The sequence below is a fragment of the Neolamprologus multifasciatus genome, chromosome 19 (assembly GCF_963576455.1).
Source record: "Neolamprologus multifasciatus chromosome 19, fNeoMul1.2, whole genome shotgun sequence".
Taxonomy (NCBI): Eukaryota; Metazoa; Chordata; class Actinopteri; order Cichliformes; family Cichlidae; genus Neolamprologus; species Neolamprologus multifasciatus.
Window position 1 is genome coordinate 15,140,088 of NC_140457.1, and position 21,557 is coordinate 15,161,644.

The 21,557-nt window shown below is 46.9% G+C and overlaps 2 protein-coding genes across 2 annotated transcripts in view; one reads left to right on the top strand and one right to left on the bottom strand.

Moving 5' to 3' along the window:
- The window catches only part of dync1h1 (dynein, cytoplasmic 1, heavy chain 1), a 32,373-nt gene that overhangs the window by 7,451 nt on the left and 3,365 nt on the right, over positions 1-21,557 (bottom strand). Inside the window, 50 exon segments of the mRNA XM_085142930.1 lie at positions 1-55; positions 57-95; positions 97-111; positions 222-437; positions 522-639; positions 1,349-1,544; positions 1,766-1,886; positions 2,010-2,129; positions 2,239-2,412; positions 2,547-2,751; positions 2,845-3,059; positions 3,211-3,372; positions 3,452-3,566; positions 3,678-3,811; positions 3,944-4,073; positions 4,185-4,348; positions 4,445-4,610; positions 4,715-4,836; positions 4,942-5,148; positions 5,292-5,525; positions 5,620-5,760; positions 5,877-6,107; positions 6,196-6,420; positions 6,529-6,685; positions 6,789-7,027; positions 7,127-7,339; positions 7,482-7,665; positions 7,745-7,985; positions 8,218-8,377; positions 8,494-8,594; positions 8,684-8,966; positions 9,064-9,258; positions 9,360-9,714; positions 9,864-10,037; positions 10,269-10,435; positions 10,562-10,708; positions 10,813-11,022; positions 11,117-11,227; positions 11,333-11,446; positions 11,606-11,761; positions 17,978-18,217; positions 18,307-18,426; positions 18,525-18,635; positions 18,801-18,977; positions 19,141-19,281; positions 19,464-19,610; positions 19,743-19,892; positions 20,033-20,212; positions 20,321-20,743; positions 20,873-21,526. Of these exon segments, the coding sequence (XP_084999056.1) occupies positions 1-55; positions 57-95; positions 97-111; positions 222-437; positions 522-639; positions 1,349-1,544; positions 1,766-1,886; positions 2,010-2,129; positions 2,239-2,412; positions 2,547-2,751; positions 2,845-3,059; positions 3,211-3,372; positions 3,452-3,566; positions 3,678-3,811; positions 3,944-4,073; positions 4,185-4,348; positions 4,445-4,610; positions 4,715-4,836; positions 4,942-5,148; positions 5,292-5,525; positions 5,620-5,760; positions 5,877-6,107; positions 6,196-6,420; positions 6,529-6,685; positions 6,789-7,027; positions 7,127-7,339; positions 7,482-7,665; positions 7,745-7,985; positions 8,218-8,377; positions 8,494-8,594; positions 8,684-8,966; positions 9,064-9,258; positions 9,360-9,714; positions 9,864-10,037; positions 10,269-10,435; positions 10,562-10,708; positions 10,813-11,022; positions 11,117-11,227; positions 11,333-11,446; positions 11,606-11,761; positions 17,978-18,217; positions 18,307-18,426; positions 18,525-18,635; positions 18,801-18,977; positions 19,141-19,281; positions 19,464-19,610; positions 19,743-19,892; positions 20,033-20,212; positions 20,321-20,743; positions 20,873-21,526 (9,055 nt within the window).
- On the top strand, positions 11,834-14,299 carry LOC146496244 (uncharacterized). The gene has a single exon (XM_085142935.1). The coding sequence runs from the start codon at positions 12,572-12,574 to the stop codon at positions 14,123-14,125; it is 1,554 nt and encodes a 517-aa protein (XP_084999061.1). The 5' UTR covers positions 11,834-12,571; the 3' UTR covers positions 14,126-14,299.

Consider the following 21,557-nt stretch of genomic DNA (forward strand, 5'->3'; position numbering starts at 1 on the left):
GACAGTCACCTGCGATGGTGGACATCTGGTTCTTGAACGTCTCACTGGTCTTCTCCCCAGCGGTCTCTCTCTGCTGACAGACTCTTCAGCAGGGCTTGTGCTGCGGTTCACCTTGGAGTAAAGAACATAATAAATGAGTTTTTTTTTTTCCTCCAAGAAACTTCCGTTTAGTCCTGAACAGATGATCTGAACAGAGCCAGGCATGTTTTATGGACAATTACCTTTGCCTCGACTGCTGCCAGATCAGCCTTGATGGCCTGGGCCTCAGAGATGAGGACAGCGTATTCCTCCTTGTACCGAGCAATGCTGGCCTCCAAGTCTCTGATCATCTGCTCCACCTCTTCTGCCTTCGTCTTATTGTCCGTGGCATCATCCTCAAGCTTCTGCAGCTCATTACGCAGAGGCTCCACTCGCTTCAGCATGTCAGCATAATTAAGCTAGAGTGGTAGAAGTGTACATTAGACGAAAACCCTCATTACCCAGTTATAGTCCTTATTTTCATATTGTTCAGGCTTCTCTACCTGAGCAATCGCCCATTTCACCATGGGTCCACAGGCCAATGATGCCCTATTCACTTGGTCATAGTTGTAGCTTGGGTTGGAGAGATAGTTCTTCTTCATCTTCTCACGGATGGAGTCGCTGGAAATAGTTGAAATAGTCCAAGGAGTTTACAATACAGCAGCACTCTGCAGTCAATAATCATTGAGAAAATCAAACTTGTGGAACAGTGTGGAGGATTATTTTGAATTGGGTTTGGAGTTGGGGATGGGAACAATTTCTACCAATTTGTGGCTGCAAGAAATCACAAGCACAGTAGTTTTTACCATCAGCTTATTCTTAGATTTAAAACCAGCCAATTACACGTTGTTCCAGTAGATTAACACTGATTGCTAATCACAGGTGCCACTTGTACTGATTAAATGGCATTTGTGCTTCCATTAGAAAACAAAAACAAAACACACTGACACATATACCTCATTTCCTCAGAGGAAAAGTTGACTATGCTGCTGATGAAATTATCCCTGATAATAACTTGTCTGATTTTTTTCCAGTCAATTGGTTTTCCTCGCCCAGCATAAGGCAGATAGACTCCAGGGCCAGTTTGACTGCAGCTGGGGGGTTGGTCATAGCCCGTACTTCTACTAGGTGCTGCCGCTTAATAGAACTCACGGCTAGTTAAGTGAAAGGAGGAATGTGTTTGCAAGATACAAATAGTAGTGTTTGGGGGGAAGAATTTGGAAAGAGGTTCAGGGGGGCAAAGACAGAAAAACATGAAGGAGGGGGAGAGAGGGAGACAGAAGGGGAAATTTTTAGTAAACAATTACAAACAAAGATTCTCTCATGTCACCTGATCTCTTCAGCAGAGAAGTTAACAATGGTGGGGATGAAGTTCTCCCTCATGATGATGGAACGGATCTGCTTCCAGTCCGTTGTGCTCTCTCCCAGGAGCAAACAAATAGACTCCAGAGCAAGCTTCACCGCTGCGGGTGGATTGGCCATGGAACGCACCTCCACCAGGTGCTGCTTCTTAATGGACTTAACAGCTATCAACATCAGGTGAGCAAGGATGAGGTTTTATGATGAGGGAAGGGGGCATGATGATGGGAGGATGTAAGCAGAAGATGTTAACAAAGTCTAGATAACAATCCAAGTGCTGCTGCACTGGCTCTGCTGGTTTTATGACATCAAATGACTGAAAGAATAATCTTAAATGTAATTTTTTTTTAAAAGACACTGATGAATAAATGAACAAGAATCACTGTACCATTCTGAGCCTCAATAACAGCTGGCTCCACTTGGTCCAAATCCTGTTTGACACTCAGCTGTTTGTCCTTAATCACCTCCTGCTGCTTGTACACAGCTTCCTGAATCTCCTGGCTCATCACCTTGAATCACAATGACAGAGTAAATAAATTAAAATCTTAAACACTTAAACACGTAATTTCAGGCCTAAGCAACAATGTCTAAAGCCTTTAAAAACTAGTCATTTCAAAGTTCAGCCTTCCTACCTTTTTCTTCTCGGCCTCCTGCTGGTCTTTCACCATCTTCTTCAGCTTGTCATTGGCAGCAGCATTCTTTGCCTCCAACTCCTGGCTCTTAATTCTCAGGTCACGACGAAGTTCCTCCACCTGTGAAAGGAGACAAACACAAGCACTTCTAACAAGCTGACAAAATTTTCATTGGGGAAACTAATCTGATGGCTTTTTAAGATTTCATGAAACGAAAAGGCTACTTCACCTGATCCACAGTCTCCTTGATCTTGCGGAGACCAACGTTGAGGTGCATCTGCTGCTCCTCCAACTCGCTGCGTTTCTCATTGAACAGGTTGGCATACTGATTGATGAAGTCAAGGTAGTGACGAGGAGTAATGGCCATTGTGTGACCGCCACGCTTGGCCAGACGGTTGTTTGCCTGAAAGAAGTTAAAAGTATTATTTATGTACGTCTCAGAAAATTTTACAATCATTTGTATTTAAGAACGTTTGCAAATTTGCAACTGCTGTTAAAATAACAATAAAGTAGCTCATTTGCTGGAAACAGCTCTACCTGATGAAGAGTCTGATGTACAAACACACAGCCATTGACGATAGCTTCTCGGTGAGATGGTGGCTGGGGCAGTTTGTCGTAGACGATGGGCATGTAGTCTGGCACTTTGTAGTTGGGCTTCTCCAGATCCATTTTGCTGGTGAACTCCTTACCCACCTGATATAGGGCCTCTGTGGACCAGTCTCCAAACCAGTTCAACACACACCTGACACAGGAATGTTTTCAGTGAACACGGAAACTCAGTGCAGTTTTCTTTTTCCTCACATTTATTACAATCATCCACTCTAAGTGTCTGTACCTGTTGAACAGGGCAGGAGATGTGGCAGCTCTGTCCTTCAGGCCCTCTGATGAGGGGTTCATGGTGAAAACCACGTGAAGGTTTCTGATAACCTGGCTGGTGAACCACTTGTACAGCTCCTCATGTGTGTCAAGCATCAGACCCTCTTTCTGGGCTCCTTCCTTACACTGAGTCATCAAGGTGGCATACTCATCTCCCTCAAACAGCCCAGGAACCTATTTAAAAAAAAGAAAGAAGGACAACATTAACACAATAAAAGCCAGAAAACAATGGACATACATTACCCTCAGAAAACTAGAGGCGGTGTTGTCTTTTTTACACTCAAATGAGCAAAGCACCACAAATAGGAAACTAGCTATAAGTTACCTCTCCATTGGCCAGAAGTGTGTTCATTCTCTCAAGGAAACCAGAATCCAGCACATTGGACTCATCCATGATGAAGGCGATCTTCTCGTTCTTACAACCTGAGCGACGCAGCACAGTACGCAGGTCTTCATCAAAGTCCTCCCCAGTGTATTTCCTGTGTACCTGAAAACACAAAAACACGCTCAACAATCCATGTAAAAGGCAGGGAAATGTTCTATGACTACAAATTACTTGTATCTACCTTAATCTGGTAGACGCTCAATCCGTTCATCCAGGCTACAAAGCGGGACAGCGTGGTCTTTCCTGCTCCACTCACACCAATTAACAGTAGATGTCCCTGAGGCTGACGGAAGATTCTAACAAAGGATAAAGATTTTAAAAATGTAATCCAAAATTAATATTTATTTTTGTCATTTTTTATAATTAAAGTAACACTGAAATGACAACGCTCAGAAGCCTTTACTCACCGGTCAATTCTGAGGACGTGGTCCAGAACCTCATTAAAGAGCACCAGAGGAACATCCAGCTCCTCCTCATAGAAGACCTTCAGACGGGCCTTCACGTAGTCTCTCAGTTCCTCCTGTTCCACTGGGATGTAATCCTACATACACAAAAACACAAACAACTCAGTAAAATTCTTACTAGAGCCATTAATGATGAAGTCAATTCTTACAACTCTTTAGTAATTTAACAGCAGCAGGATCAGAGTTTGGCCATCATATTTCTAATGTACCTTGGAGAGCCAGTTACTGTAGAGGATAGGCCTGTTGAGAGCCTTCTCCTTATCAATGTTGGGGAAGTGTTTGAGAGCGACCGTGTCAATGTTTTCATCTGTCCACCTTCTCTCTTCATCACCTACAAGCCTGAATGACACAATCAGATATGATCACATTTTAAATGTTACTATCAAAAATGTTACACTTTATAGCTGATGCAGAGCAAGCACAATTAGCCTCACATCAGTGAGCACCCACCTATCCTGGAAGAGACGAAGGGCTTCGTGGGCCCAGATGCGGATGAGCCCTTCTACAGGAAGAGTCTCAAGTGGCCGCAGGGCCTCGAAGATACCCCTTACCCAGCGGGTCATCTCTCTGGGAGAGTAGATGTAGTGGGGTTGTGTGTCCTGGGTGAAGCGCTCCTGAAGTGGAAAAAAGAATAATATTCAATATTTTATTTATATGAAAAAAAGTCTCCAATAAAACATGCATATTAAGAGAAATGTAATTATCTTTACCTGAGACATGGTGTAGAACTCAACCATAGCGGCTGTAAGAGGTTCAGCGTAGGTTCGCAGAGAGGGGATAAGGCGCAGCATGGCACGGTTAAAGGTTCCATAAATCTGGGTAAGGGAGGCTGGGCCTGGATAGTCCACATACACCACAGGGACATGGCGCAGGAACCTAGAAAGATTATGTGGTAATATGACCACTGTTAGAGCCTGCCTTTTGCATTAAACATTAATTATACTACAGTTCTAATCAGATGTTCAGTCTGAGTGCTGTACCTGTGTGTGAGAGGCTTTCTGCCAGGGTCAGTGGGAGGATTACAGGCTCCAACAAATTGAATCCTCTCCAGTTTGACCCAAGTCTGGTCTGAGGTGCGGTAGAAGCCTCCATGTTCCACCATCTGCACAGACATAGGATCCCAATTTGATGCAGCAATGACTTAAATAAAGTGCTTAGACATACTTAAAAATACTAAGGGCTTAACACAGAATTCATTTTGTCATACCTGTCTGATGAAAGAGATAACTCTCTGTGTGCCGTACTTGTCCATGTCTGGCAGATTGATCTCGTCGCAGAACAACACCAGCCACTTCCCCAGCTGGACAGGGGCGAGGACCACACCATTTGGAGTCCGCCGGTACTCGCAGTAGTGGTCAAACGTCTTCAGCAGCAGTTCTGGGGTGGTGGCACTGGAGAAGTTCAAACCAACAACCTGGTAGAAAGCAGCAGTAGACATTTTGGCTATTAGAGGGGAACAGCTTAGTTACAACAATAATGCCAATATCTGATTAGAACCGATTGTGAATATTTCAAAGATCAGACAATTAATGTGAAAATGATTTCATAGCCCAGTACCTCCATATCAGGCAAAGCCCTGAGGGCACTGAACAGGGTCATGGTCTTTCCAGAGCCAGGTGGTCCACACAGCACCAGTGGTTTGTGCTCGGCCAGCCATGTGTAAAGCAAAGCTTCATGGCGAACAGTGTCCAGGGTAGGAACAACAACATCTGGGGATGCCACCTTGTGGGTTTCCACTTCAATCTGGGGCACTTTGCCCTGCCAGGATTGCCACTCCCCTGAGATGCACACCTAAACACAAATAAAAACATAATAATTAATCTTTTAAAAAGTGGATATAGGGAATTAATAGCAGCAGCAACTCTTTGACAAAGAAAGGATGTACCTCATAATCAATGATGGGAACATTGGGTGCAGTGGGTAGTGGCACAGTAGTGATGCGACGGATATACTCCCCAAGCTCTGCCCTCATCTTCAACCTTCCATCACCAGAGAAGGACCAGAGCACAGCGTAGATCAAATACCTCTGCAAAGAAATTCCATGAAAACAATTAGTTTTAGGAAAGCACAGTAATCATGTTGATGCAACACCTCAGCATTTATACTTCTTTCATTACAGAGCAAGAATAAGGAGAACATTACCTGCATGTACTTCTCCAGCTGATCAATGGGCATGGGGAAGTCAGGGTGGTTGTTGTTGTACAGAGCCACATTACGGCAGGCCTGGTGCAACATTGAGAACAGTGAGCCCAAACATCGCATGCGGGTGAAATCCATGATGTGTTCCATCTTCGAGGCATGCTCCAAGGCCTTGATCACGAGGCCAGTGGAGGTAAAGTACGGCTGAAGGACCGATGCAGCATCTCTCTGGATCTAGTTTAAAGCAGAAAGTGGGGACAGCATTAGAGTGGGTTTTTTTTGTTTGTTTTTAAATACAGCATGTGTTCTTCTCTAGATTTACCTGCAGCATTGGTGAAGCAGCCTCGTCCTCATCCTCTGTGCCTATCCTCTTCCGCTGAGCTTCATCCTCTCCCTCATCCAATGGGATGCTGCGAATGCGAGCCAGGAAGTTGTTGAAGATCATGTCAGTGCTGAGAACATCCTCACTGAACCAGACCATACCACACCGGGACACAGTGGCTAGGGTGGCATACTTCAGATCCTGCACTTCGAACATCACACGCACCTGGACAGAAAAAGAATAATTTGGGTTGAATACTTAATGAAGTCTCCAGGACAGACTTCATTAAGAAAAGAGAAAAAGACATTTGTGTATAAACTGCCATGCTCTTACATTTGGTGGCAAGCTGAGACGCTCTCCATTGGGCAGGGTGAGCAGCTTGTTGTCATCCAGAACAGAGTTCAGATTTTCAACCCACTCTGGGTCAACGTCGCCATCAAAGATGATCCACTGACGCTTCTGTAGTTCACCTCGGACATTGTCAATGATCCTGAAATTGAAAGAAATCGTTCATTTAAAGATTAAAAGAAATTAATTACAACAATTAGACTGGCTTGGAAGATGTGTAATTACTCAATTATTACAGAACTCACTTCCTGAGGATGTGTGTGAACAAGCCATCAGTCCATTCACGAGTGTTGGGGTCCAGGGTTCCGTACAGGTGGTCTTTGCTGATGGCCTTGGGATCGATAATGTGGGCCACGCCCTCCACACCCTCCAACCTTTCCAGGGCCTTGAGCAGCACTCTCCATGCCATGGTCTTCCCACTTCCTGAAGGTCCCACCATCATCAAACCGTGGTTGATCTGTGTGATCTGGTACAGCTGGAGCACCTGGAAAAGGTTGAACGACAAGTTAAATGTCAGTATATGTGAATCTTATAACAGGAAAATGTTTAAAGCCCATTGAACTAAAGTATATCAGTTCCATACCTTCTCTACCCACATGCTGCCTACATCGTCCCCATCTCCATAAGTGAGGTACATCTCTCCGCAGACCTTCTTCAGCTCCTCCCTCAGAGCAGTCATCTCTCCCCTATGGTACTGAACTCCAGGGAAGACGTCCGACAGCAGGCTGAACAGCAGAGGGATGTCTTCTGCCACCAGCTTGGGAACCATGGTCTCACACACACTCTGGATCAGGATCTAAAAAAAAAAAAAAAAAAAAAAAAAAAATGAGAGACAGACTGAGTAAAACAACTCATTTTCTAAAATAAGTTTGTTATACTTGCAAAAACTCTGCCCTGAATAAACGTGACCTCCATGTCCAAGAATCTCCTTTACATACCTCCTGTTCTGGAAGGTTCTCTGCAATCTCATTCTCATCAACAACCTCTCCACGCTCAAGCTTCTCTCTCTTGATTTTCTGGATTCGCTCACGCTTGACATTGCCAGCACTGATCAGCACGCTCTTGAGTGCTCGGAGACCGAAGTCGTAATGGCTCTGGGAGGAGAGCTGCTCGTCGCACAGTCTTTAAAGAAGCAAAAGATTAAGTTGTCATACCTCTGACTTAAAGTCCTGTCAAAGTTACTAACTAAAACAATACATACTTGAAGAAGGGCACAATCTTCTTGGCAAGGGTCTCAGCTGTTCGGAAACCTTGAGAGTAGAGCATGACCTGTGCAATGAGCTGGCGGTCAGGCTTGGTCATGGCCAAGCTACGGAAGAGCTTCTTCAGATTGTCAGGCAGGTTGGAACGGCCAGCATAGCCAGGGTTCATGGTGATGAAGATGGCCATGTCTGGGCTCACCTTGACCTGCTTGTTCAGGAGCTCTGTAGTGACAGGTACGCCTAGGAAAGTGACCAAAAGGAAAAAGAAGGAAAAAAGACTTACTTATAATACACTCCCCTGGAAAAACCTAATCACTGGTGATGAATATAGTGGCATATTCTGGTGATATTTTTCCTCAGCAGCATGAAGTGTTGAAGAATATTTGTTTTGCTGCGTTTTATTCTCACAAATGTCTAAGTCTGGATATTTCTCATTAAAAGGACAGCCATCTTTCACAAATATTATGCATACTTCTGTCTCTGTTGGGGTTGCTGTGCTCCCTCAAGGCGACCTGGATGTATTGGACCTGCTGGGAGACGGCCGACAGCATTCTCTCTTCCAGACGGTTGAACTCATCGAAGCAGCCCCAGGCTCCTACCTGGCACAGACCCACGAAGATACGGCCCATGGCCTGAAGAAGAAAACGAAAAATGATCACTGAATTAATAAGCAATAACAGAGCACAGTGTTTAATCTCTGATGGTATGCTGGTGTCCTGTCATAAAATTGCTAAAATGATAAATTTACCTGGAAGTCAAAAGTCTCGTCACAGTTGAAGACCAGGACAAAACGTCCAAGCTGGTGACCGAGGGCTTTCACTGATTCAGTCTTCCCAGTGCCAGCAGGACCTAGATAAAGGGCAAATTCAGTCAAGGTTGGGGGGTTGTTTCCCTCTTTGCCATGTTGTAAAACAAAAAGTTAAATAGTAGTTCCATACCAAATGGAGATCCACCAAGGCGAGCCTCCAGGGCCTGGGTCATGGTGAGATAGCAACGGTCAGTCAGTGGGGTCTGAACAAGTTTGTCCTGGACACCCAGGTACTCAAAGCCATAGTTGAACTTGGCATTAGCCATCTGAATGGACAGCTGCTGCAGGACATCTGTCTGCTTGGGATCAAAGTAGAAGCGCATCTGGCTGAGCCACTCAAAGGACTTGGGGTTGTCGATCTTGTTCTTGATCAGAGTCCTGGTCACATCACGCTGGTGCACCAGCTCTGTGATCTAAGAATGGAGAGTGAAATGGATTTTAGACAATTTTTATCCAACAACAATTTTTCACAAATATCTAAAAAAAAAAAAAAAAAATGTCCAAACTCACCAGGTGCTCCAGTTTCCTCCTGCGGATTGGAGGCTGCTCCATCAGCACAGTGTCAGCCAACACGTTGAGTGTGGCTTCCACATTCGACAGAACTCCCTGCAGCGGCGTCATGTCCCCACCACCAGAGATGGTGGTCAAGGCAGACTCGATGTTCTCAGACCAGGCAATCTGGGCGGACAGGACCACCAGCTGGGCCTGTGAAACGAGAATAAAGATAAGGCGACATTAACACAGTTCCAGATTTCAAGAGTGTTTCGAAATTAAAACAGTATGGAATTAATTATTTAAATCCCAACCTGGTAGCGATCAATCCAGTTGATGTATTGGCTCAGGTCAATGGCTGTGCCCTTGTTAAAAGTAGTGACCTCTGTGACAGACTCTGCCAGCAGTTTGGCCAAGGTCACCCTCATCTCCTTCTCCACCAGTGTCAGCCACTCATTTATCTTCGGGTGCTCTGTGATGGAGACTGGTGTCTTGTAGATAATCTCTTCACCCTCACGTGATGAGATTCCCAGCACCTCAGTGTTGTCCTCATTGAGGAGGATGCTAGAGACACCAGCAAACATCTTTTTGAAGTGCTTCTGGAGTTTGGCCACGTTCTTGCTGTTGCCAATTATCTCAAGCAGGTCCTCGTCTCCCACAAAGTAGAACCTGCCAACAACACGAAAGTAATTGATCAAATCATTGTATTAATAAATGCATTCAAAATATCCAATACACTCTTTCACTTTTAAAATGCATTTGAAGACATGTTACACATTCCTCCTTCTGTTAGCTCAGCTTTAGTATGCCCTTCATACCTGGGGAATGAGGATCTTTCTCTCTCCAGGTATTCGCCAAGGGCTTTCTGGATTTTTCCAAGAAGATCAGCCAGTCGCTCCAGGGACCTCTGCACTCCCTGTATGTTCAGGACATCCATCACCAGAGGAGACTTTGTCACCTTCTTCATCAGTGCCAAGAACTCAGTGCTGATACTGGAAAAAGACAGAGACAGATTACACAAGAAGTTAGTAGAAAATATTTTTAAGGAAGGAAATGGGGACTAAACATGAGTGCGCCAAATAAATCAGGTTATGATTCTTAAAGCTTACTTATATTTATTTTTATATATATATATATATATATATATATATATTTTATTTTTTTTTATTTTTTTAATATTTTTAAAATGCTGACACGATTTGGCAGCATTTAGAAGGACTTACCTCTGGAATCTCTGGGTTTCTACAGGCAGAAGATGTTTGATGTCAGCACTGCCTGTAAAGATACCTTCCAGATAGACCCAGCGTCGCTGCACATCAATCCAGACATCAAACAGAGCCATGATTCGATTCAGCTTGTCTTCCCAGCTCAGGGCATCTTCTTCAAACACCTGGGAGAAAACGGAAAGAAAAACATGGTACTGATGTATGCCATCCTGACTGGCTGAAATATAGAGGAAAAAAAAAAAAAAAGCTCAACTGCCACCTTAATAAACTAAACGTATAGTTCTGTTTACCTTGTAGTAAGGAGACAACTTCATGGCGGACACACTGTTGATATGTTCTTTGACCTTGTTGAAGAGGTCATCCCAACCTCTAATCAGACGGCACTTGTTCTGGTAGTTCACCAGGTCAAGCTCGTAGGAGTTCCACACTTCACGGATCTGAAAACCAAAAGAAGCATAAGTACAATTATAGCATAACAAACCACAGAGCTATTTCTAATGATGTAGGCTATAACTGCCCATCTCTCGCAAATCTTCTTTACCTGTTTCAGGAACTCCTCCAAAGCCATTTCTCCCTGGGCTACCAGAAGAACATCCTTCACCACCATCTCATTCTTCTGCAAATCCACATCCCAAATCTGTCCAAGAGTCAGCTCTGACAGGACCCAGTTCACATGCAAGCGCTTCATCAGCTGCTTCCAGTGGCGGTCCTTCAGAGCCTCTGATTTAAGCTCAATCACCAACATGTTGACCTGCAGTGAAAAGGAAACCACAGGAAATGTAAAATGCAAATTTGTCGTGTAAGTTAGAACATTTGATTAGTTTGAGTGAAACTAGTTTACTGACCTTCAAGTAACCTTTAAGCATCCTCTGTACGTACTCGTATGAAGCATACTGCCTCAGCCTTGCTTGGAAGTTCTTCAGCTGGTTCAGAAGTGCATCAAGACTCTGACGGAGCTACATGTACAAATAAATAAACTAATGTTATATTCTGTGAAGAATTTAAGGATCATACAGAATGGCACAGGGATTTAATCTAAATGTTTGCGCTGCTTTTGGTACCTTGCGTGGTTGTACAGAAACCCATGGCTGCTCTTTCATTTGGTCAATCTGCTCCCAGATCTTCGACAGTTCAGACCACACCTCTTTCAGGTCATGCAGCTCCTCCAGCGCCACCTACAGGTCACCACAAAGACAGAAATGGTTCAAAATGTTCAGTTAATGGTTTAATTTTTAGTTTATGGATAATGAAATACAGCCAGAAAACAGTATGAATGAATTTTACATTTATCATTTTGTAATTTAACCATTTATGTAAATGTGCGCTGGCATTACCTGCACTCTCTCCTCACTGCCACTGAGCAGACCAGTATCAGTAAGCTCCAGGGCCTCTTTGGCACGGGCACACTTCTCCCTTTCAACCTTCAGACGACCAAAGTTGCCTTCATAGATGGTCAGAGACTGAAGGGCCTCTTCAGGACGCAGGTTACCCTAAGGGAACAGATCAGACATTTTTAAAAAAATAAAAAAAAATAAAGTCAGATTTATCTGCCATTTCTTTATAACTTAAGGTATCATTAAGTTCTTTTTCTAACTTCGCTCGGTGTTTCACTATGGGAATCGCCTCGGCGTGACCAACTACGGAAGCTCCAATGACACCACGTCTGTCTATGACAGACCTGTCGAGCCGTGCTCAGGGCTCCGCCCCCTCATACTAACACGGCCGACCAGCTCCTCCTAACTCATTCTCGCTTTCTTCCCGTGAGAAACTACTTTGAGCTCCCTCAGCGCATCCAGGCTAACTTGATTAGCTGCTTAACAGTTCTCAGGCGTCCCGTGTAGGAGTACGTCGCCGAACGCAGTTTTCCGGTTCCAGTTTGGATCGTGCTGAGTAAGTCCTTCGAAAGAAGTGTACTTAGAGTTGCACTGTGGAACAGCAACCGCGTCAGGCGAGCTGTCCCAGCGGTTCCTGGTTTTAGTTAGCGAGGTAGCCGACGTTGTGTGACTCGGGCTAACGCGTTACGGCGAGCTGTTCGTTCAGTGTCCGGCTAGCATTAACTTGTTAGCAGGCCACGAACCGCATTAGCGTCTCACTAGCATTAGCTTGTTGGTCGACCTAGGGTTCGGTTAGCATTAAGTTGCTAACGATATTGGCTAGCGGAGTACAGCTAACGTGTCACGACGAGCTGACTCCCGCCGCGACTAGATCGGATTTAACACCCGCTGCTAGTCCTAGCTACTTGTGGGCTAACGTGTCGAGACGAGCCTGGTGTAGCCTAGTCTCACCCCTTTCCGCTAACCATGTCTACGGCTCCTACTCCCGCCAAAAGGTCGGAGCCGAAGGCTAAAGAGGCTGCATCCCGCCCGTGCCCCGCATCATGCGGTGCCACCATCTCGGGCAGGGACCCTCATCCAATGTGCATCGTCTGTATGGGTGCCAAGCATGCTCAGGCTTCACTGGCGGACCCTCAGGGATGCCCACACTGTGCTTTGATGCCAGAGAAAGTCCTGGAAAGGAGGCTGAGAGTAGCAGTAACAAACAGTCAGGACCCCTGCCTGTCGGCGGCTACTGCTACGAGCGATATCTGTCATCCGCGAGCCTCCACAAGCTGGGCGGACATGATGGAAGAAGAGTCCCCGCTCATGCCCCCATCGTTCGAGGACCTCCTCGATCAAAACGTGGGCGAGCCGGGTGGCGAGGACGCGGAGGGCGATGCCGACTCCGACCTCCTCGACCTGGAGGACATGGATGAGGAACAGGAGGATGACTCTACCTTTCCTCCCCAGCAGTCCAGGCCACCGAGTGGGGCTGAAGTTGCACCCCTGGTGGACAGCAATTTGTACGAGGTCTGCAAACGGGCTGCTGCCAAGCTAGGCATCCCATGGCCAGCCGCCCAGGATGCCGAAGGGGCAGAACGCGACCTGTATGACGGCAAGAGGCTCCCACCAGCCTTGCCGCCATCGAAGCAGCTTCTGCCAGCAGTCCCGGCCTGCATGAAGGAAATGAGTCGGTATTGGTCAAGCCCTTTTAAAAGCAAGCTTCCGACCAAGGGCTGCTCTAAGCTTGAGATCCAGGGGATGGGTGAACTGGGGCTGACCGAACCCCCAGCAGTGGAGCCTTCAGTGGCTTATCACCTTCACCCTAACCGCAGGGCAATCTCAGCTTCTTCTAGCATTTCTTTGCCCAACAAGATAGATCGCCTCACGGCATCTATTTATCAAAGGACGTACAAATATGCTGCACAGTCAGTATGCTCGCTTAATGCAGTCACACTGCTATCAGCATATCAGGCAGAAATTCTGGAAGACATGGGCCGTCAGCTTGACTCGGGTTCCCCGAACCCAGCCCTCTGGGATGAAATCTGCGTGGTTAATGATCTCATTCTTCGCTCCTCCAGGGGAGCAGTCCAAGGGTGTGGCCGCGTTATGGGCCTTGCAGTCTCGGGTGAGAGAGCCTTGTGGCTAAACCTGTCAGGCCTAGGTGATGCTCAGAAGGTTGAGGTCATGGATGCAGCCTATGACCCAACCAAGGGTCTCTTTGGCCCAGCCCTGGAGAGAATGAGAGAAACAAGCACCCGCAGAAAGCAGGAGGGAGAAGCATTCAACCTCTGCTTACCCAGAAAACCTAACTCTCAGCCCCAGCAGGTGCCAAGAGCTGGCTTTGCAGCAACGGCGGCAGCTGTGAGAGGGAGACAGAGTGGGGTCAGAATGCAGAGAGGAGCAGGAGGCCAGCAGGGTGCCCACCAGGCCAAGGTAGAGAACCGAAGACCTTGGGGCAAGCATTCCTTTGCAGCAGTTGCTGCAAAGAACAAGCCGTCACACCCCGGAGAAGGGAAAAAGAAGCGGTCAGCCTAGCACACCTGCAGCATTCTGTGTCTCCCCTCTTTTCTTCCCCAAAGAGAAGGAAGGTGTTAGAAGGGGTAACCAAATCACTCCAAAGTTCAGGGTCTCTGGAAGTTTCCAGTTCACCAGGAGCACCCTTTCAGTCTCCTCCTCCAGTTCAGGGAGGACAGACTTGTGGACAAATGGCGCAGTGTCACCAAACACTTCTAAGCACTCTGTCTGTGTCACCAAGCACTGCCCAGAGTCATCAGACACTTCACTGTGGTTTGGGGGTAACAAAAGAAATAAAACGTGCATTTCTGCAGCCAGGCAGTTTGCCAAGGGCAGAATGTCCCCCCAGTTTCAAAATAAAAACAAAAGAAAACTACTGCAGTTTGTCTTTGTTCCCAGCGGGGGGAGCTCACGCTCTTCCCGAGGGGGAGAGCCCCAACTCCTTCCGGGAGACAGGGGTGACGTCACGCTACCGCGTCTTCAAAGGCCCGCTCGCAGCGCGGCTGGAGCGGTGGCGCGCATGCGCAGTTCATCCCTGGGTCTTGTCAACCATTTCCCATGGTTACAGACTACAGTTTGCGGCAAAACCACCGAGATTCGGCGGAGTGTTAGCTTCTGTGGCCAGTCGCGATTCAGCGAATGTGCTGGAGGAGGAAATATCCTCCCTGTTACACAAACAGGCGATCGGAGCGGTTCCGAGCGAAGAAGTTCAGCAGGGTTTTTACTCCCGCTATTTCCTCATCCCAAAAAAGGACGGAACGTCGCTCCGTCCTATTCTGGATCTACGTGTGTTAAACAAGCATTTGAGAAAGTACACGTTCAGAATGCTCACACACAAGACGCTTTGTCGCTCAATTCACACAGGCGATTGGTTTGTTACAATCGACCTATCAGACGCATATTTCCACATCGCCATTTATCCTCCACACAGGAAATATCTCAGGTTCGCTTATCAGAGCGTAGCGTACGAGTTTCAAACTATCCCATTCGGGCTATCCTTAGCTCCAAGGGTGTTCAGCAAATGTGTGGAGGCAGCGCTGTCTCCGTTAAGGAACAGCGGCATCAGAATATTCTCTTACATAGACGATTATCTAATATGCTCACGATCGCGCGAGCAGGCGATCAAAGACTCCGAGGTGGTAGTGAAGCACCTCACGGAGCTTGGGTTCACAATCAACCTGGAAAAGAGCCACTTGGAACCCGCACAGTTTTCAGAGTATCTGGGGCTCAGAATAGACTCAGTCTCTTATCGTATCGCACTTTCAGAGCGGAGGATCGCATCCTTCACTCACTGTCTTTCCCGTTTTCAGCTGGGGAAAGTCGTGCGGTTCCGACTCTGTCTCCGCCTCCTCGGCCTCATGGCCTCGGTGATATCGGTGGTACATTTGGGGCTGCTTATGATGAGAGATTTTCAGCGGTGGGTCGCTTCTCTGCAGCTGTGCCCTCGCCGACATCTCAATCGTGGTGTAAAAATAACGCAGCCGTGTATCGCGGCTCTCCGGCCGTGGAGGAGCCCGACAGCTCTCGCGGCGGGGGTACCTCTCGGGGCAGTATCATCCAGGGTGACCCTGACCACAGATGCATCCCTGTCAGGTTGGGGTGCAACTATGATGGGCAGAGCAGTGAATGGCGTTTGGTCACAGAGACTCGCTCTGAATCACATAAATGTGCTGGAGCTCCGCGCGGTGCTCCTAGCCTTGCGGCATTTTCTGCCGTATCTCCGGGGTCAACATGTTTTAGTGAAAACAGACAACTCCACTGTAGTTGCTTATATCAACCGCCAGGGCGGCACCCGTTCCCGGCAGCTACACAGGCTAGCCAGGGAAATAATTATGTGGAGCAGCACTCGGCTCCTCTCCCTTCGGGCAACTCACGTGCCAGGGATTCTGAACAGGGGGGCGGACCTCCTGTCCAGAGGAAATCCACTGTTCGGAGAATGGAGGCTTCACCCACAGGTGGTGGAGCAGATTTGGCAGAGATACGGCCGGGCTGCCGTAGATCTCTTCGCCTCGCGAGAAAACACACAGTGCCCTCTGTTTTTCTCCCTGTCAGACGCACATGCACCACTGGGCGTGGATGCGCTGGCCCATCCATGGCCAAAAACTCTGCTGTATGCTTTCCCTCCCCTCAGCCTGATCTCCCCAACACTGATCAGAGTGAGGGATCAGGGGCTGTCACTGATTTTAATAGCTCCACGGTGGCCATCCAAACACTGGATAGCAGAAATCGTCCAGCTTCTGGTGGACGAGCCATGGCCACTCCCCATCCGCAGGGACCTTCTGTCTCAGGCACGGGGGGAGATATACCATCCCCATCCAGACCAGGTTGCTCTCTGGGCCTGGCCCGTGAAAGGTGGAATTTGAAGGCAGCAGGCATGCCTCCGAAGGTTATTGAAACCATTCAGAATGCCAGAGCCTCCTCCACTCGTTCCGTTTACAGCAGTAAATGGCGTGTTTTTGAAGAGTGGTGCCATGAAAAGCAGATTATCCCTTTTCAGTGTTCAGTGGTGGAGCTGTTGTGCTTTCTTCAAGACTTGCTGGACAAAAGGAAGGCTTTTTCCACTATAAAGGTCTATTTAGCAGCTATTTCAGCCTGCCACGTGGGGTTTGGTGATAAACCTGCCGGGCAGCACCCCCTTGTATGTCGCTTCATGAGAGGGGCGCGTCGAACGCTCCCAGTTTCTAGACCACTGGTCCCTTTATGGGATCTGTCAGTCGTTTTAGACGCCCTCTCCCACCACCCCTTTGAGCCTATTGGGGCAGTGGGGTTGAAGTTTCTCTCTCTTAAAACCACTCTGCTGTTGGCTCTAACCACAGCCAAGCGAGTTAGTGAATTACAGGCTCTGTCTATTCACCCCTCTTGTCTACAGCTGGCCCCGGGACTCACTAAAGCACTCCTGAGGCCTAACCCAGCCTTTGTCCCTAAAGTATTGGAAACGTCATACAGGTGCTCTACAGTAGAGCTCCTAGCTTTTCACCCCCCTCCATTCTCTTCAGAGAGGGAGCAGAGGTTGAACACTTTGTGCCCTGTCCGGGCCTTGGGGACTTATGTTGACAGAACAGCTGGATTCAGGAAGTCGGATCAGCTGTTTGTTTCCTGGGCCTCCCCTCACAAGGGCAGGCCCGTGTCACGCCAGAGGCTAGCTCATTGGATTGTAGAGGCCTTAGCTCTGGCTTATAACTGTAAGGGCTTGCAGGCCCCTCCGGGGCTCCGAGCACACTCCACTAGGGGTGTGGCCACATCCTGGGCGTTGTTCAGAGGTGTATCAGTCCAGGATATTTGTGCGGCAGCAAGCTGGGCTACGCCGCACACGTTTGTCCGGTTTTATCGGCTGGACGTTGCACAGTCATCCCTGGCTCAGACAGTGCTGGATTCTGGTGCCTCAGGTTCGACCTGAGATCCTGGAGTAGCACTGGAGAGTAGCTTCGGGAGCTGGCGCAATCCGGGAGTGGGCCATATCTCCCATAGTGAAACACCGAGCGAAGTTAGAAAAAGAACGTTGGGTTACTTAACGTAATCCCTGGTTCTTTGATAACAGAGTGAGGTGTTTCACCAACACTTCCCTCCTTGCTTAGGCACGGAAAGAAATCTGCTTAGAATGAGTTAGGAGGAGCTGGTCGGCCGTGTTAGTATGAGGGGGCGGAGCCCTGAGCACGGCTCGACAGGTCTGTCATAGACAGACGTGGTGTCATTGGAGCTTCCGTAGTTGGTCACGCCGAGGCGATTCCCATAGTGAAACACCTCACTCTGTTATCAAAGAACCAGGGATTACGTTAAGTAACCCAACGTTATGCATCTAAAAATATTAACCACATCTAGCATTAAATGTGCTATAAATAGAAAACTAAATTTATTAAGATAAATATTTCTTACAGCAACTGGTTTGGTCTTCTCCCAGTCATTAAGCAAGTCAGTGGTGCGGTTTTCCACAGCTTTGTCCTCTTGGACAATCTTCATCTGCAGGTTGGCCACTTGCTGCTGGATAGCGGTGTCCTTGCGCTTCATTATGTCACTGAACGCACCCCATTCGCCTTCAATGTTGTCAATGTAGAGCCAAGAAGGAGGGAACTGAAATCTCTGCTTCTCCAGCAAACGCTGTCCGTTACGGAATAACTACGGGTAAAAAGGAGGGAGATTGTGATTAGAAAATGATTTTAATTTAACTGATTTTAAAAACAAAAAACATAGTTTGGAGTACTTACATCCACATTTTTCTCAAACTGTTTGATCTTTCGCTTCAGAGTCTGGACATATGTTATGAAGTTGACAGCATCTGAAGTACTAGCCGTGTCCACAGAATGTTGTTCGAGATCTTGACGGGACTGATGAGGAACAGCAAAGCATGAGTCATCTGTCCTGAATAACTATTACCCTGTGTGTAAGTGATCCATGCAACTATGTTGGTAAAACCATACGTTACCTTGGAGATCTGAGCATGGAAGTCCTGCATGTTCTGTCCCAGCATCTGACCAAACTTGCTGAGAACCTCCTTGTGCCAGGAGTCATACTTCAAGTTCACCTTAGACTGGACCTGTTATCAGATAGAAATATGAAAATTTAATGTATACGAACACATGGGGGTTCTGGATTGTCAAAAATACAACTGCACAAAACAAATAAGGGAAGTTTTAATGTGGAAATGTATTTCTCCTCCTCCTACTTGAACACAACACCACGAACCATCAGTCATTACTACCTTGCCATAGTCGATGACCACTGGTCCAAACTCTTTTCGAGTCTCAGCATTGTCAAAGGTTCCCCTAGCTTTGCGGATCTGGACCAGCAGGGCTTGCCACTTTGTGAGGTCTTCACCAAGACGGTTGTAAATGTTTTCAGCTTGCATGTCCCACAAGCACTGGTACTGCAGCCAAACCTGAACAGCAGTAACAAAAATAAAGCATATAAACAGTCAAATAACCATGTATATCCTGTATGTCCGAAGAGTCATAAAAGCTAAAGACAAACAATAAAAAATAAATAATCAATAGCAATCAATTTGTAAGGTAATGTTTTATTTTAAAATAGGTGCCCCTTACCTTAACATACTGCTCCACCTCATTGACGATGTCTTCCACAGCATTGTAGGCCTCCTCTAAGGCCGCAGGTCCATCAGGCATCCGTGTGAGGGCATTACGGTAGAACTTTTCCTCCTCTGAAAGCTCGTAGTGAACACCCACCTAACAAGGAGGGACAGAGTGGCTTAAATAAAAACAGTACAAAGTACAATAGGCCAAACCATCAAATATCATTCCTGCATGAGTAAAATAAAGACATTTTGTCTAAAAAGTGGTTTTACATTACATGATCACCTACACCAGATATTCACCAGTGCAAACAACAACTGTTTTAAGATGGCTACCTGGTATCTCTGACTCTGGATCCTGGGCAGAGAAAGTATAACCATCTTCCAAGCAAACATCTCCTGGTAGAGCTTGTAGCGACAGTCTTCAATTGGTGGGTTCAAGTAGATCACCTGGTTAGTGATCCTCAGCTCATGGACCACATTCTAAGAATAAAGAAATAATAATAAAACAGCAAGCTGTGCTTAGATATTCATGGTTTTCCAAGATGTTAAAAGAAGTGTATCAACATTTGAAAAGCGTGACAAAGCAACACAGTACCACTTCACAACTCTCACCTTGATTTTGGGCTCCCCTCCTGGTTTGTGGCTGACTTGTGGAGCCTCTGTGTCCATGTCCACATCAGCTTTGTCTTCTACCTGGCCACGGAGGACCTGAGTCCAAGCCTTAAGACCAGCCTGAAGACGCACTCCCAGGATACGCTCAATCTAAAAGAACATTCATTTTAATAACATAGCAACAAGCACCCTATAAAACAAAACAAAGGTTCAACTATACACCAAAACATTCCAAGTATTTCTATTACTTTATATCAGTTACAGAACAATATGTAACTTTCAGTACAGACCTCAATGTCAAGCTTGTTGACCCAGATGGGCAAATTGGAATAAGAATGGAGGTTAAGGTCATCCACGGCTTTCTGCACACGGTTCAGGATGTCGGAGAAGGTCTTGTGGTCAAACATACAGGTCTCCAGAGAACGAACCTCCAAGTCAATCTTCTCTTCAATCAGTAAGAGGTCGTCCACCTGAAAAACAATAGGACAAAATTGTTTGATACAACTTGTCATTTAAAAGTTAAATGACATTTTGGAGTCTGTGTTCATGCATATCTGTAACATCTACTTCACACAGACCTTCTCCTGGAAGTTGAAGACCGTCTCAGCTAGTCTCTGAACATAGGGATCCAGCTTGTAAGACTCCCAGACGAGAGTAATGCCCTCAGTTATGAGAACCTGAACCTCTTTCTTAAGCCCAGCAACCAGCAGGGAGATGGAGGACCGCTCCTCTACTTTCTCACAAGTACGCTCGTAGGTGCGAACACTCTCGATCAAAGAGATGGCAAATGGGTACAGCTGATTAGCTTGGTGGGCCTTGTTGACAATGGCCAAAGGAACACGGAAACTCAGCCACTTGAGGTTGCGGACCTCTTTGGAGAGGGTGATGATCTCAGGAAGAAAGTTGACTTTAAGCTTAAGCATGTTTCCTCCCCTTCCACGGGCCCGGGTACTTTCAATGGTGAAGATCCGACCAGACACACCAAGGTTACGCTGCTGAACCTGATTTAGAAAAGAAAGGGATAACAAATATTTTGAATTTGCAATTAGCCCAAAACAAAGGAAGCAATATGTAAGAATTACAATCTATAATATTCTTCCAAATGTCTGAACCGGTGTTGAATAAAATACCTTCCGGGCCCAGTCATCAAATATCTCTTGAGTGTTGAGTTTAGCCCGGAAACTATCTCCATCCTGCTTCAGCTTCAGCCCTTCCACATGGTTCTCCCAGCCTTTTCCCAGAACATCCTCAACCCTCTTCATGTACGCAGTCAGCTGACGGTCTATCTGCTTGGCCCAGATGATGGAGCCAGACACCGGAGGCAGGTCCCGGACATGACTCATCTTACAGGCCTGGCTCTGAGGATACTGCACTTTGAACTTGTCGTGCAGCGATTCGATGTCATCTTTCACACGCTGGATGAGCTGTGTCTGATACTCCCGGATGGCACCACGGATGTGGGGGCGCACGAAGAGAGCATTGAAGCGGGAGAAGATGCGGAACATCTCATTGGCATTCTTGGCAGTACCCAGCTGATCACGCAGGCGGGCCGTGATACGGGTCTCCACACGGTCAATGCGCTCATCATAACGTTTCATGGCGGCTTCCCAGGCCTCCGTGCCCTCCTTGGACACATCCAGGCCATCAACCTCTTTCACATTCTCATATGCCAGGTTGACCTCCTCAATAGCATTGGCATCAGCAGCATCGAAGAGAACTCCAGCCACCTTCATATCTTGAGGCTCAACTGTCTCTCCAGGGGCATGCTGAGGCACTGCAGATACCTTAAAAAACAAAAAAAACAACAACAGAAGA

Bases quoted from the DNA above. Each gene is read 5' to 3' on its own strand.
- LOC146496244 (XM_085142935.1), top strand. From the start codon at position 12,572: ATGTCTACGGCTCCTACTCCCGCCAAAAGGTCGGAGCCGAAGGCTAAA.